Below are 16357 nucleotides of genomic sequence, written 5' to 3' on the forward strand. Positions count from 1 at the left end.
CCTTGTACTCCCCATGTCTCTACTACTACCACCCCCAAAAAGTAGATTCTAGTATTAAATCAGAAAGCGAGTGGATTTTCTGGAGAAGGAAGGAACAATTTTTCTTCCTATTTCTACTTCCTTCAGATCCCAATAACTAGTATTTAGGAATTCTGATTTCTCTCTAGTTAATTTTCTGTTATATTTTCTCTCTTTTTTTGGCTAAATAATACTTCATCATCTTTCTCTACTAGATGTACTTTATAATCTTTTATCTGTTGGTCTTCATGGTGGCTTTTTGTATATTTGCCATATCATTATTGGGATAGATTCTTTCTTGGTTACCTATGTGCAAGTTCAGGGCTAATCTCTGCCCACTTATACTCTGTTAATATTGAAGATAATGCATGGTTATCAAAAGTTGCGGGATGGTAGCTCTGTGAAGGGAAATCTTTATTTCTGCAGTAGTGTTTGCAGTGTATCAGCCTTTCAAGAGTCTGAATACTATAGCCATTGGGCTGTTAGACTGTCTGGGAATGTTCTTGAAGTGCAGAAAATAAGACTTCCCACTCAACTATTTTCTTACAGACAGACAGTCAGGTGGAGGTATGTCATCATATTTGTTTTGGGGAGCCCTCAGCATTTGGATTTGGCCATGTCCTGCAGGACCTTCCTGATGACAGCTTACCTTGCAGGGAAGGAGAGTCGCTCCCAGATAGCCCTCACGAGTGGCCCTGGAGCAGGAAGTGGTGAAGCAGATCTTCCTTGTTTGGGAGGAGCCTGAGGTGGACCTCTCGTCCCGAGTCTGGAAGGTAAATTTGTTGTTACCTGTAAATTATGGTTCTGCTAGTTCATACTATGCCAATCCAGACTTTCAGAGGTATCCCTCGTGCCAGCAAGAGAAGACAGATGACTTGGATGAAGATGGCTGTCAAGCCCTGGGTCATTTAGTCTTCCACACTTTAAGAATATTCATTTTAAACAAAAGGGCAGATGTATCTATTAAGTGAATTTCAACACAGTGAGCACAAGCTATGCTTTAACAGTAGTGCTCTTTTTTACAGTTGTTTTTGCTTTTCATTTTTTTCTTAGAGTGAACCATTTGGATTGGTTTAAGAGGGCCTAGCAGAACCACAACCTTACAGGCAAGAACAAATGTCACTTTCTGCTACTTTCTCCTATACCAATCCAGACTGTAGGGACTAAAATATAATAATCCCCACTAAAGTGACCATATAACTTTATTTTTTAAGTGTATATATTGACACTTTGTTTTCTTTAATAAAATATGATCAAAAATTATTTTCTCCAAATGAATGTTAAGGCTCAAAAAAGTCGGTGTGACAGATTGTCCTATCTAGCTCAAAAGGGAGTCCTGTTTGCCAAATACACTTAGCAATGTGCCATCCTAACCTCCAGCTTGTCCTTCAACATAGTGTAACCATGCCTTGTTTTCCTCAATAAAATAAACCCAATTTACAGATTTGGCTACCAAACAAAGAGGATGGATACCCTGCCTGAACTTAATGCATACATTTAACTGCATCTATCTGCTCTTATTGGTCATCCTCACAGAAATAACTGTATGGTCTTTGTGTTATATAATATATGTTAGCTTAATCTGTTTACCTATTTTCCTTCCAGCCTCTCCTTTTCTCATCATACCTGCTGGCAATAGGGATGGACCTACAGGCTAGAATGATATAGGGGGAGATAGCAGAACCTGAAGAGTCCAGTCTTTCCATTTAAAAAAGAAGAGGCAGTCATAATGGATGTATTACTATTTTACACAGCTGGGGAGAGAGTTATGTATGCCCCTACAGAATCACAGATAATTGTGATAGGCCACTGTCTCCAAGTTATTGAGGTATATCCATTGCTTGCTACTTAAAGTAATAGCCATTAATTGATTCTCTGCCTGGTTTCCAGAGTTAGTATTATTTGACAGACTCTTCCCTACCCTTCAGAAATTCCCTTAACTATTAAGAGGATAGGGATTAAGTATGGTTTTAATACTAATCCTCCTATTGGGTTAGCATCAGCCCAAGTATAAGGGGCCTTGCCTGGAAGCCACTTGCCCAGTGTTCAAATTAGCTAGTTCATGTGATTCTTGGTTGTCTTTGTTTGCTCATCTTTGAGCCTTAATTCTGATTTGTCTCTTCCTGATTTCTTCAAATTATCAGGTCTTTTATAACCTCACCTAATCCTCTTCTTTATGATCAGAGTTCTAAATTATGTTTAATGAGGAGCTGGTTATCAGGGACCACAGAGATTGTTTACTAGTATCAGCATTTGTATTCCTAAATTCATTTATTTGATGTAATTTATCATTGCATGAATTCCAAATAATTGTGAATTGCTTTTAGTTTTAAGGATTAAAATGTAATGGAAATTATAATTTGGGAACACGTTAGATTTTTGGAAAGTTTCTTCATTATATTCCTTTTATCCATTTTCTGAGTCCCCATCTTACCCACTTGGTATGGAGACTAGTAATTGCCAGTTTTAACATAAAGTTTTCTCTTGAACAATTTACCATGGTTTGCATCTCCAGAAACTCTTCAGTTCTGCCTTTTAAAGAATTTTATCCAGTGCTTCTCCCTCAAGTCTGTTTTCAAACACATTTATATTCTATGAATTTAACTTAAATTAAAAATATAGATAACTAAGTTTTATTTCTCCTATTTGCGTTACTGGAACCCACATTGCTGATTGGAATTATTTTTCTGTTTTTTCCACCAGATCTTTAAAATTAGAGAGTAGAAAAAAATAAATTCATTCAGTACATGTTAAAAATAATAAATTTCTTAAGTCAGCTTTCTCCTGTGAGATCTGCTATCAAGTGTGTAATCAGCTTTTATAAAAATTGCTGTTTACGTTTTGTATTAGGACAATATTGAATTTCAAAGTTGACGTGGATGTATTCTAAGTTATGTGCATTCTCCTCATCTTGAACTTGGTCCTGACACTGGCTTTTTCCAAATACAATTCTGTGAAAAGGGGAATAAAAATTATATTTTCAGAAGAAAATTAATGAATTAATATGGCACTTTTTTAGTTGAGTAATTCCATTATTGATGGTAATGCTTAATTTGAATGATATATTTTAGGCTTTATGTTAACCACAGGTATTGATTGAATAATTTTTATATAACAGGCACCTATGGGAACCTGCTGGGGTGATATCTCAGAAAATGTGAGAGTAGAAGTTCCCAATACAGACTGCAGCCTACCTACCAAAGTCTTCTGGATTGCTGGAATTGTAAAATTAGCAGGTGAAAAGCATGCATAATAATTTACTAAAAAATGCCAGTGATATTTGTAACCTTTTGTAAGAAAGTTTTTAAAAAATTATTTTAAAAGCAAATAGCCAAATAGGTAATAAATACCTGATATTAGAGCAGGGAGTGGCAAACTTTTTTCTATAAAGGGCCAGATAGTAAATATTTTCAGCTTTGCAGGACATGTAGTCTGTCCTAGCTAGTCATCTCTTCCATTATGACTTCGTGACATGAAAGCAGCTGTGGCAATATGTAAACAAATAGACCTGGCTGTGTTAAAATAAAACTTTATTTATAGACACTGAAATAGGATTTTCACATAATTTTCATATATCATAAAATATTTTTCTTCCTTTGTTTTTTTTTTTTTTTTCCCAGCCATTTAAAAATGTGAAAAACCAATCTCAATATGCAGGCTATAAAAAAATCAGATAGTTGGCCAAATGTGGCCCATGGGCCATAGTTTGCCAGCCCCTGGTATAGGGAAATACCTTGAAAAGACGTAACAAAAAAGTTGAAATGCTAAAAACTGTCACAATGTCCATGGTATCAAAAGAAAACAAGTATTGATAATTTCATGTCTTGAGTTTCTTCTCTCATCATTCCACTGCCTCACTGTGTCCCCAGGCCTTGTTACCTTATTGTTCATGAAATAAATATGTTAGGTATCTACTATGTTATATACTAGGAGCGACTGATGTTCAGAAGTATTTAAGACTTGGGTTTTTTAGTGACTTACATCTGCCAAATGGTAAATACTACCAAGCACTACATGACAAGATGTTCAGTGAGTGGTGTAGGTAAGATTCTTAGCAGTAGGCAGCTGCTCGGATGAGAGCAGTTGTCCTTCAATTACCATGAGAGTTGTCTAACTTACCCTACTCTGTCTAGTCTCCAGCCATTCTTCCCAAAGGACCCTGAATACTGCTCTACTGTGTACTGCTGATAGACTTAATTTATGTAAAAATGATCTTAACTTCATTTTTCTGCTCAAGCATCTTTAATGGCTTCTTTGTCTTTAAAAGATCAAGGTAGTTGACATTTAAGGCTATTATTGATGGGTTGCACCCTACACCACTGGCCAAATTTATCATTATTCCCCCAATGTGAATGATCTGTTCTAAAGAGGCTAGCACTTCCTCTCTCCCTCATACAGCATATTCTTTGCCATTTCTGTGCCTTTGCTCACTCCTCTAAGAGTGCCCCATTTTCTGTGCCTACCCGTATTACCTAGTTCAAACCCCCACCTTTCCCTTGAAACATTTCTCTAGCTATATAAGCATTCTCTAAGCTCTTGTATTATTCTCTACACTGTAATTTAAGACAACTTTTTGTTTCTGTCCTGGGCACTTAAGTCATTTGCATTTAAATAGCTCTAAAGATCAATGCATCTAATATCCAAGAATTATTTCTACCTTCCATCTTGGATTCTACATTTCTGTTTTATCTAATTGCTTCACATATCTTATTTTAAGCCACTTTAGTACCATTTTAGAGTGAGCTTGATATCAGTCATGAACTAGAGCTCTGGAGCAGTTAGCAAAGTTGTAAATTGCTCTTTGAATTCTTGAATTTTAAAGCTAAAAATTTAATGCTCCAAATCTTTATCATAGATACCAACACATGAAAATGCTGACTGAAGTTGTCTCCTGGCCTGAGAAACATTCTTATTGGGCCTTTCTGCTCCACTAAGGCCTTAAATTAGACCTTAATCTATTATCAATATAAGATTTAATAAATTATGCACAGTATATATTATGTCCTTTTTGTTCTTTCCAGTAAATAAAGCTTCCTGTTTGCCTAGTACGTAGTTTTTAAATGATATCACATACTTTTATTTGTGTTTATTGAACTTTTTACCTAGCATTTTCAAATCTTACTTCCAAATAAACAAGACAGAACAATTGGCAGCCATATCCAAATTATCTAAGAATAATTGGTCACCTAACAGTTGGATAAAAAGCAACTTCTTTGAAATATACTTTAACTGGATTTCTGTGACTTGACCAGGTTTTACTAAGTTAACACAGATTCTTTGTTTTGAAAACTACACATTCTAGTAGAATTTACCACCCCTGTTTTCCCTGAAAATTGTTTGGGTTTTTGTTTTTTGTCTGTTTGTTTTGTACAATTTCAGAAATTGTGGGTAAAATTGAAATACATTCAAAGAAGGAAGCCATACTAACTGCATTGTATAATAAGCCAGTGGTTCACAAAGTTTGTTCTATGGACCAGCAACATAAGCATCACATAGGGACTTGTTAAACATGGAAATTCTCATACCCCTCCCCAGATCTACTAAATCAGAAACTCTTGAGGTGGGACTAAACAATCTGTTAACAAGCCTTGCAGGTAATTCTGATACAGGTGCATGCCAAGGTTTGACAACTGCTGACAGAAACTATACCTGTTTTATTTATTTTAGTTTTCTTGTTTTGTAGTAATTGATTTGATAATTATTGTTTGTTGGTTTCAGGTTATAATGCCCTTTTAAGATATGAAGGATTTGAAAATGACTCTGGTCTGGACTTCTGGTGCAATATTTGTGGTTCTGATATCCATCCAGTTGGTTGGTGCGCAGCCAGTGGAAAACCTCTTGTCCCTCCTAGAAGTAAGTAATTTCATACCCTTACTGTAATTTAAATATATATATATATTTAATATTGTACTAATATAGAAATTTAAATAATGCATTTTAGTTTCGAGTAACTTATTTGCTGGCAAGACATATTAGTTTTCTCCATTGTCACTTTTCTTAGGACCTTAATTAATACTCTGAAATGTAGGGAAATTCATTTAACAAAAAATTTATTTAACAAATACTTTATGAAGCACTGCTACTTTTTGTTAAAGTGTAACTGGTTATTTATTTTGTTTTAGCTATCCAACATAAATATACAAACTGGAAAGCTTTTCTAGTGAAACGACTTACTGGTGCCAAAACACTTCCGCCTGATTTCTCACAGAAGGTAAAGACAAGGACCTTAGGAAGAACTTTTGGAGGAAATACTAGAAGTGTCAAATGAGAGATCTAAGAAACTGTTTTAATTTTGCGAGCCTCATGATCTGTGTTAAATATTGAGTGCACTCAGCATTTGCAACAGTATATTGCCAGAATTCTTTTTAGATATTTAACATGAGTTGCAGTTTTTGTCTGCTTTTGTTTCAAGGTTTCAGAGAGTATGCAGTATCCTTTCAAACCTTGCATGAGAGTAGAAGTGGTTGACAAGAGGCATTTATGTCGAACACGAGTAGCAGTGGTGGAAAGTGTAATAGGAGGAAGATTAAGACTAGTGTATGAAGAAAGTGAAGATAGAACAGATGACTTCTGGTGCCACATGCACAGCCCATTAATCCACCATATCGGTTGGTCTCGAAGTATAGGCCATCGATTCAAAAGATCTGGTAAGCACATTCCACAAGAATCCCTATTGAAAATGTCACTGAGGCTGAGTTGTACTACTTGTACTGAATTGTATTGTTTTTCTCTACAGAATAGAGTAGATCAAAAGTAGCAATTCTGGTTGTCTGGGCTTCTTCTGGCTTAATTAGTGAAGAAGATTCATTTCCTAATTCTTATATATTCCTTCTGGTTGCTCTTAATTAAAAAATAATGTACTCTGGCCACAATTACAATTGTTTTCTTACTATTCTTATCCAGCCCATTTGAAAGATCTGAAACAGCCTTTCCCTTTCCATTCAACTTTTAATGGAAATAGCGAGATTAAATATGATTAGACTTATACTGAACACATTAAAACATGCTTTAATTCCCTAACTAGGAAATTACCAGCATTCTAATTGGTGGAATGTATTTAATAGTATATGTACATGTACTCTGAAGAAAGAAAAACTACTTAAGAATATCATTCACCATAAATGTGGAAGGCATGTATTCTGCCATGTTTTAGGGCATTACATACCTTGTGAGTTTGAAACCTTCAAAGAAACGTGGTTTTTGGTTTTCTCACAAATGCTGACAGATTAGTATGTAACTTTTCCTTGTAGATATTACAAAGAAACAGGATGGACATTTTGATACACCACCACATTTATTTGCTAAGGTAAGAAGTTTTTATAAGAACCCTCATTTGTAATTTAGGTTTGAAAGAGGGTTGTGGGTTTTTTCCTAAAATTATGGAAATCACAATTACATGTTCACTTAAAAGAATTAAGACTTTTGTAATACATACGTATCACAAGTATTGATTATAATTATTCTTAAATTCTGTCTATTTGCCTGTATTCTGTCTATCCCCTAATAGAAGTTTGAGCTATAATATAATGATAGGTAGGTAGGAGAGGGCATATGGCATTTTCATCTGGTGATCTTTTCAAATTGGTAATATTTTGAATGACAACATTTATAATAGTAGATGTACTTTCATGTAATTCCTTAGGTAAAAGAAGTAGACCAGAGTGGGGAATGGTTCAAGGAAGGAATGAAATTGGAAGCTATAGACCCATTAAATCTTTCTACAATATGTGTCGCAACCATTAGAAAGGTAAGAGAATAAGTTTTCAAATCTAGAAATTGCTGTTACAGGAACTGGGTTTTAGATAATAGAAGGAGGTTCCTAACAAATTCAATTTGACATAAAGTGAGTATCTGGATCTTCACTGGGGAGAAGTTACTAGTAATTTTGAAGTAAATTTGAATCCTCTTATCAGAGACTCTTTATGTAGCTTGTTGTCAGGATTGTCATTTTGAGGCTTCTGCCTTTATTTATGGAAATATATCCTAAGTTAGAGGAAGAGTACTTAAGTTACTTCCTGGTCCAACGTGGAAGTGTAACAAGGCCAAATTTATCTTCAGAGTTTCCTGAGTTTCCTTTTTGTGCCTTTTCTTCCTCTTGGTAGTACTTTACTTATTTTTTCTTCCCTCTCTTGTCTGAAACTGCCCTTATGAAAAGATTTAGGAACAGTGAATTCACATTTCTCATAAGACATCAGAAGAACTCAGTCCGGTTGGGGCCCTCGCACTGGCATTCTTTACTGTCCCCAGATGATTCTCATGCAGCCATGGTTAAGAACCACTGATCCAGAATCTGTTTACATAAAAGTGTAGCTTAAATTGTGATTTGCATTTCAACACAAATTAAAACCTTAGGCTAAAAGAATTAAAAATAATTATGATGGCTACCATGGACTGAGCCCTTGTATTCAAGGTCACGCAGCTAGATGAGACTGGCTCCAAACTCTTGTTCTTCTTCTTTACCTGACTAATGATGAGACCCACCTGGTCAGGTTTAAAGCACAGATTCCCAAAACCCACTCCAGGCCTACTCAATCATAATCACAGAAATATTGCCCAAAAATATGCATTTGTTTAATCAAAAAAGAAAAAGGAAAAGTTTCCTAGGTAATTCTGACAGACAGGTTTGGGAACCAGTGCCATTATTCCATGCTCTGTTCTGTGCAGCTAAAATGAAGTGTCTGGTGAGTAGAATTTCAAACTCCATTCGTTCAGAAAACACTTGGTCAATACTTTCTAGACTCTGAAGAGTTTAGAGTCTTTAGCACAAGATAAGATGTACAAAAATAAGTTTAATATAAGATAGAATATGACTTAAGAGAAATACAAACAAACTGTTGTTCACGTCTTAGAGGAATAAGGGAAAGCTTATAGAAGAGAAATTTGAAAACCACATCTTAAAGGGTGGGAAACCTGGGTCCCTCAGAGATGCAGGGGAAAACTGCCAGTGGAAAGAGAATGTGCACAAAAGTATAAAGAAGGAAATGGCAAGTAGTTCATATACACTACACATCCAACAAGTGGCATTGGGTATTCTAGTGAAGGCTTTTTTGGTAAAAGGAACAGAAACCCACTCGAGTACGGTACTAGAAAAGTTACTTCAATGATACAGTGGGCAGTGTCAGAGATACCTGAGAACAGAGGAGTGAGAAGTGAAAAAGTTCATACCCAGTGTTATTCTCTCTCTCAGAAACCTCTTCATCACATCCCTGCCCCTTTCTGGACCACTTTTCTCTCTCTCATTCTTGACTGGTCTCCTTACTCACTTTGTACCCGTCAGCCCCTCCCTCTGTTCTTTATCACAGCCTTTCTGTTCCAGCTACCCGTAGGACTTGACAGCAGTCTCTGTGTCTATTGATTGTAATTCCTGAGAGGGAATCTGGATAACTGAGCCCAGCCTTTGGCTTGGTGCCTGCAGATCAGATACCTATACTTAGAAGAATTAGGAAAAGAATTTCATGTGAGTGTGACAATCCTTTCTGGAGGCTTTAGGTAAAGCTGTTTATTTCAAAGAGAAAGAAACTCTGCATGTCCAATACAGGGGAAATAACTGGGAGAAAAGAACTTAGGGGCAGGGACTAAAAAATAAGGTGGAACCAAGTAGTACAGGTCATCTCAGCTTTCTTCAGTAAGCAGTCAGTTGGTAAAGGTTTCCATCATGAACAGAGGCCTTCATGAAGAAATCTTTAACTCTGTAAAAGGGATATATTCATGGAGGAAGGCTGAGAGCAGTGACAGCAAACAAGGTAATGGAGAGAGAGATTAACAGCAAGGAAAAAGAAAGAAGGGACTAAATATTTGAGGAGGAGTTGTGGGGCCTGGTAATGGATCACCTCTTAGGAAGTAAGAGAAGTTGTTGGTTTGATGCCCTGTAGTATCTCAAAGAGACTTAAGTTCCACATGCAGATAAAATGCAAGACCAGACACTGGAAGAAAGATATATTCATTATAAAACTTTCGGAATTGTTAGCATAGAAGTTAATCATGGAAGCACTGGGTATGGATGAGGTCACCAGAACAGAAAGAAAAGCACTAAAATGAGTAATTTAAGGGTCGGGGGTAAAAGAGGAACCACCAAAAGAAACAAGGGATGATCAGAAAGGTGAGACGATTGATCAGTAGGCTGTAATGTAATGAAAGTCTGGGAGAAAATGTCCCAGAAAGTTAAAAGGTAGTCAGCAAGTACTGGATACTGCAGGGAGGTTGAAGTTTGAGGAGGGTAAGTGCTACATAAAAGGCCACTAGATTATCAGGCTAACTAGAAGGTCATTGGCAAACTTAGTGGAATAGTAAGGTAAGGACAGAAATCAGAACGCGAAGAGTCCTGTGGCAGATCTACAGTATGTGGCAGATACACTTGCATGTGAAGAATGTGAAGTTTTTATGTAATAAAAGATGGACAATAGGTTATACATAATACAGACAAAACTTTTATAAATCATTAGGAAAAAGAGTTACAACTCAGCACGGGGAGGGATATGAACAAGCAGTTCACAGGATGAACATGTAAGTGCCTGATGAATATCTGAAAAGATGCTTAACCTCACTGGTACTTAATAAACCACAAATTAAAACAAAATACAATTTTTACCCATCAGGTTGACTAAAATTTAAGTCGTGTTACATCCATGACAGGCTGTCATTCACCTTTAGTGGAAAAATATATCAACAGGATCTTTGGGGAGGACTGTTTCGGCATATAAGCTAACAAAACTTTTAAATCAGTGTATGCATGCCTGTGACTTAATAGTTCCAACTTGAAAACTAATCTATAGAAATAGTCGTACATGTGCAAAAAGGTCTCTGAAAGGGAATGTTTATTCTGATGGTGATTGTATAGCAAAAAAAGTGTCATGGAAAGATGCCCAAGATGGGGTAAAGATTACAAAATAATAGGTAAGAATAAGATATTTGCACCAATTTACTATCTTTTGGATTTGATGAAAGATAGGAAAAGGAAGCTTTTTGATCTTCTATTTTTTCTTCTCTCTTATTTGCATTCATTATAGGCATTATAGTATTTCTTAACTCATCTGTAATTAAGAAAAAAAAGATGAATCATGAAATAGAGGCCAAGCATATGTACTGATCTTTGAAAAAAATTTGGCCATGAAGAGTATAAGAGAATAAATTGTCATTTGAAGAGAAACAAGATCAAATAGAGGTTTTTGTTTTTTCGTTTTGTTTTAAAGTTTAACGTGATAGCAGACTTTGAGTATTTGCAGGTGTGCAGGCCCAAACAGTGGTCAGAGTACAAGGGCATTGGCCTCCGTGGGGTCAGAAAATTGGCTGCATACAGGTCCAGGAGGATTGAGAAATATATTGAGGATAGTGGGAGCCTGGTTTCTCTTTGTCAGAAAAGGGAAGTACAAAGATAGAAAGGGGAAAAGCTAGAATCAGGCCTGTGCTGTTGAATTGGAATTGGAGGTAACAGTATATGCCCTGGCTCTGTCCATTGCCATTTGTCATGAGCAAATATTGGACAATCCTAATTTAGGGACATTCTTCAAAAGGATGAGCCTAAAATCTTCACATGTCAAGCTTGTGCAGGTGAAGGACTGAGAAACTGACAGTATGAAAGACTGGAGAAACAGACAACTGCATGTGCAGTGCATGGCCTGGATTTTATCTTTTGCTCTGAAGGACATTACTCAAATAGTTGGCAAAACTTGAATTGGGTCTCTGGGTGAAGAGTATACAGAAGTTCTTTGTTATTGTTATACCTTTTCTGTAAGTGTGAAACTATTTAAAATAGTTTAAAAATATTTGTAATGTAGTGGAAACTTGGGAGACAGAGTAAAAGAGTGTTTTTGGAGCAAAATCCCAGCAGTAATGGGATAGGATGGAGAAGTTGCTCATGGAAAAGAAGACATCTACTTCTCACAACATTCTAAGAAGTGAAGGAAGGGATTTGAGGACGCTTACATGGGCTGGCCTTAGTCTCAGTTTTCCAGTTGAGGAGCAGTTTCATGATGCCATAGAAGCAGGCAAAGAAGCTGTTTTTCCCAGAACTCTGAAATTACATCTCTGTAATCATGCTTTTGTTTCTGGTACACACATAGGTTTTTTCCCATTGTAATTGCAGTTGGTTTCAGTCAAGTTGATGAAGGATTTTTCACTTTTAAGAGACCTGTATGTATTAGATTTTTCTTCTTTCTAGAATGTTATTTAATTTAAAGGATTGTGTTTATAATAATGATATCTAAATTCAAATACTTGGGATTCACTTATTTTAAAAGGTGCTGGCTGACGGATTCTTGATGATTGGGATCGATGGCTCAGAAGCAGCAGATGGATCCGACTGGTTCTGTTACCATGCAACATCCCCTTCTATTTTTCCTGTCGGTTTCTGTGAAATTAACATGATTGAACTTACACCACCCAGAGGTACATAGACTGGGTTTGCTTTGTTCACACAGTATGTGTTTTCAACATTTAACACAGCCCTAGATTTCCTGCTGTGTGAATATATATGTATGTATGTGTGTATAAACATACATACATACAAGAGCTCTAAAACATAAAGCATATTCTACCTTGCTTTAGTACATTACATTAGTATAGAGTTTTTCCTAAACATTTGTACATTTTATAATATGAACAGGTATTCTCAAGCTACTGCATACTGTTTTTTAAATAGATACTTTATTTTGTCTTTGAGAGAAAGCTAGTGTCCATCTTTAGATTACCAAGTGGCTTTTTAAAAGAAGGCGTATCTTTAAATAGCTTTCATGGCTTAACCAGTGACTGTTTCTCAATTTTGATATCTGAGCCTGGGGTTTTTATCTAAGGAAGAGAGGGGGAAATGCTAAAACAGAAGTCTATAAAAGTAGTTTCTTCTCACATTGTTTTCTTTCTTGCAAAAAAAGAGAAATATCATCTCAAAGTGTTAAATGCTAGAACTAAGCCTAGAACTGAAAAAGCAAAAATGCATACTACTTGAAGTAGACAGAAAAAGAGAGTTGTTTTTTTGTTAGGGAATTAGGCATACTAGTGACTGCTGAGCAAGGGGAAAAAAATCCTTGTGACTTGGGAAGAACAGTTGCACTCAACAATTTGAGAACATGAGTTAAAAGTTTATCATTTAACCTAAAATCTGAGATTTTAGAGTGTACTGAGTTGCGTTTTATCTGCATTTTAATGTTACGCTAATTTTAAATGAACTGCTACTTTTTCAGGTTACACAAAACTTCCTTTCAAATGGTTTGACTACCTCAGGGAAACTGGCTCCATTGCAGCACCAGTAAAACTATTTAATAAGGTAAATTTATATGGCAACCTAATAATTATGTGGGGTTTTTTTTTAATTTTTTTTAAATTAGAAAAGTTGTAGGTGTACAGAAAAATCATGTATAAAATACAACTTCCCATATACCCCCATTATTAATATTTTGCATTAGTGTTACCTTTATTGCAATTGATGATAACTGTACTGTTAATGCCCCACAAATGTAAATCATTGTTGATCAAAATGTGTTTGCTTTATAATTTCTTAAGAGTTTCTATATAAACAAAATGTAATGTTTCCTTTACTTAAGAATTGAAGCGTGTTTCCAAACTATATTTCATTTTCAGTTTGAGAAAAATAGAAATGAATCCATTTCCTAACTGGTTCTTAAGTGCTTTGCTGTCAGAATATGTTTCAGTAATTAAAGAATGATTTGGAATTTTTGGCTTAAATTACATTATTTGACTACATTGCTTCTATTTTTTTCTTTCTTAGTGACAGTGAAGTTGCGCATTGTTTTCACCAGTGCTAATGTTTCGTTTCTCCATGTCAGGATGTTCCAAATCATGGATTTCGTGTAGGAATGAAATTAGAAGCAGTAGATCTCATGGAGCCACGTTTGATATGTGTAGCCACAGTAACTCGAATTATCCATCGTCTCTTGAGGATACACTTTGATGGATGGGAAGAAGAATATGATCAGTGGGTAGACTGTGAGTCCCCTGACCTCTATCCTGTAGGGTGGTGTCAGTTAACTGGATATCAACTACAGCCTCCAGCATCACAGTGTAAGTTGTTATACAGAAAAGGTGTCATTTTGTAAAAATCAGCAATTCTCCAGAGGACTGTCTCACATAAATCATCTTGTGAGCTCACAAGGACAAGAATGTACCTATGTCTGATTGGTTGCCAGGTAAGACATTAAGACTCAACAACAACATCACAGAATCAGACCATGTGTACCGTGGCAGTCTGAACTGAGTAGTCAGTTACCTAGTGACAGTAGAAGCACAGAACAGTAAAAACACGCACCAAATTCAAGTAGACTTATCATTTTAGTGAGTTTTAAAGTACAGGCTAAAAATGTATTGGTATATAATAAATGCTTGTTGAGTAAATAGTGGAATCTGTCTGGTGTTAAGGCTCATGGCTTTACAGAAATGGGCACCCTTATTTTCAAAGTATCATATACCTTTATAAGCATAATGGTTTTGTTAAAGATAGTTCTTCTAAGTTGTATCTGGAGTTGTAAGCAATGATCTGGTACCAATTTTCCCTTTTATTTTTCAGCATCAAGAGAAAGCCAATCAGGTTCGTCAAAGCAGAAGAAAAAGGCTAAATCCCAGCAATACAAAGGACATAAGAAAAGTGGGTCACCACATGGTGTTTACATTCATTTCCTCATTGTTAACAAATAGGGGTCATGGTATTCTTGCACAGGAAATTATATCCCTTGTTAGAACTGATTACTATGCATTCTTTATTACGCTTAAAGGTGCAGTATGCCATAAAAGGTAAACCTTCTCAATAATGAGAAACATATTTTAATTGACAAGAAAAAAAGGATTAACAGGGTTTTTAGAACATACGTGGTAAAGAATAGAGCCTACAAATGATTCTTGAAATAATATGCAAACCTATCGAAAATTAATTTTTTTTTCCTTTTCATTAAAAAAAAAAAAAAGCGGTTGCTCGATGCCTTACAGTAGACTTGGAACCCATTCTTCCTATAAACCAAAACACTCTTTCTAGTATGATACTTGTAAGAAATTCAGGTAGATGGCTAACAAAGCCAGGCTTAAGTGAATTTTTCTGAATATCCTTTCTATACTTTATTTGAGTTTACAGTGAATGATTGTTGACATTAATAGCCAAAGTAGTACGAAATATATTGATAACTGTGTTTGATTATTTTTAAATCCTCCCCCATAGAAAGCTACAGGTTTAAAGTTAAAAGTACATTTGGGGGTTAAAACTGAAACAGATTTTTCCAGCTCACTTACTGTTTTTTCAAGTAATTACTAATCTGTCCCATTAACAATCAGGAGACTAGAGCACCATGAAGAATCAATTATACCCTCTTCTCACCTATCTGGTTGTAGTCATTTGTTTGTTTATGATTTTTTAAGTGGGGAACTTAAAAACTTCCGTAAGCCACTGCAGTGATGGTTCTAAAAAACACGTTTCCTCCTGAGCATGAAACACAAGTGAGCCTCATGACAGTGATAACCCACTCTCTTGCCCTTTTATATGAGAAGCATAAGCTTCCCATGGTCCTGTAATTATTTTTCCCCCCAGCTGCTTGCCAGGTCTGACATTCACCTGAAAGAACATTATAAAGAGCATTACCAAACCAGGCAGCTTCAAAGCATTTTCCCCACTTATCTGGAAATGTTTAGGAAGAATTCAAATAGGAACTTTTATGTCCCATTGCATGTCTGTTGCTGTGGACTACTATAGCAGTTTTGTAATCTCTAGGTTTCTGTAAGGTTGAATAACTCAGGCTGCTTCGGCCTGTCTTTTCACTTTGTGTTGGACAAATCTTTGATATTTCAAAATTTTCTTTCCAAGACGTCAGATTAAGAACATTTTATATTACTCAGTGGCTATGTGATATAAACTCTTTAGAACTAATTTGAGCATTATGTATAAACTCATGTGCCTCCCTCAGAGTAACTGTTGGAGGGTTTTCCTCTGGCTTATAGGTTTAGTGATTTTCAATTAATGGGCTAGGGACATTGGAAGCAATTTGTAATTAATGACATGGTAATATCATTACCCCACGTTTTAGAAATACTTACCATTACTAAGTTTCTGGATTAGCTGGAAAATGAATTTGGCTGTAGTTATAACATGTTCCTGTTTTCTGAGACATTTTACTAGATCTTAATATTATGGCATTTTCTCTAATACCTTTAAATTATCCTTTGGACATGGAAAGGAAAAGAACTACAGACCCATACAGTCCCTTTTTTCAAATCCTTAGGGCCACATGTGTTTTGGAATTCAGAATTTTTCAGATTTTAGAAAAGCAGTACAAAAATGTTAAAAAAAAAAAAAAAATACATTGTCGATGGCATATACTATGGAACACCCTTTGCAGGCACTGGGATG

General features: G+C 35.8%; 1 protein-coding gene across 13 annotated transcripts in view; it reads left to right on the forward strand.

Annotated features, from left to right (window-relative positions):
- MBTD1 (mbt domain containing 1) overlaps nucleotides 1-16357 on the forward strand; it is a 62058-nt gene that overhangs the window by 35511 nt on the left and 10190 nt on the right. For 11 of the 13 annotated variants that reach the window (XM_037809709.1, XM_037809711.1, XM_037809708.1 and 8 more), the window contains 10 exons: nucleotides 3137-3254; nucleotides 5737-5871; nucleotides 6141-6229; nucleotides 6431-6665; nucleotides 7269-7324; nucleotides 7661-7765; nucleotides 12255-12402; nucleotides 13194-13276; nucleotides 13797-14031; nucleotides 14534-14611. In XM_037809709.1, the coding sequence (XP_037665637.1) occupies nucleotides 3137-3254; nucleotides 5737-5871; nucleotides 6141-6229; nucleotides 6431-6665; nucleotides 7269-7324; nucleotides 7661-7765; nucleotides 12255-12402; nucleotides 13194-13276; nucleotides 13797-14031; nucleotides 14534-14611 (1282 nt within the window). Of the gene's footprint in view, nucleotides 1-568; nucleotides 586-674; nucleotides 792-3136; nucleotides 3255-5736; nucleotides 5872-6140; nucleotides 6230-6430; nucleotides 6666-7268; nucleotides 7325-7660; nucleotides 7766-12254; nucleotides 12403-13193; nucleotides 13277-13796; nucleotides 14032-14533; nucleotides 14612-16357 lie in introns of those variants that run through there. The other 2 variants (XM_037809720.1, XM_037809719.1) reach the window with 2 other exon arrangements.

The sequence above is a fragment of the Choloepus didactylus genome, chromosome 18, assembly GCF_015220235.1.
Source record: "Choloepus didactylus isolate mChoDid1 chromosome 18, mChoDid1.pri, whole genome shotgun sequence".
NCBI classification, from domain to species: domain Eukaryota; kingdom Metazoa; phylum Chordata; class Mammalia; order Pilosa; family Megalonychidae; genus Choloepus; species Choloepus didactylus.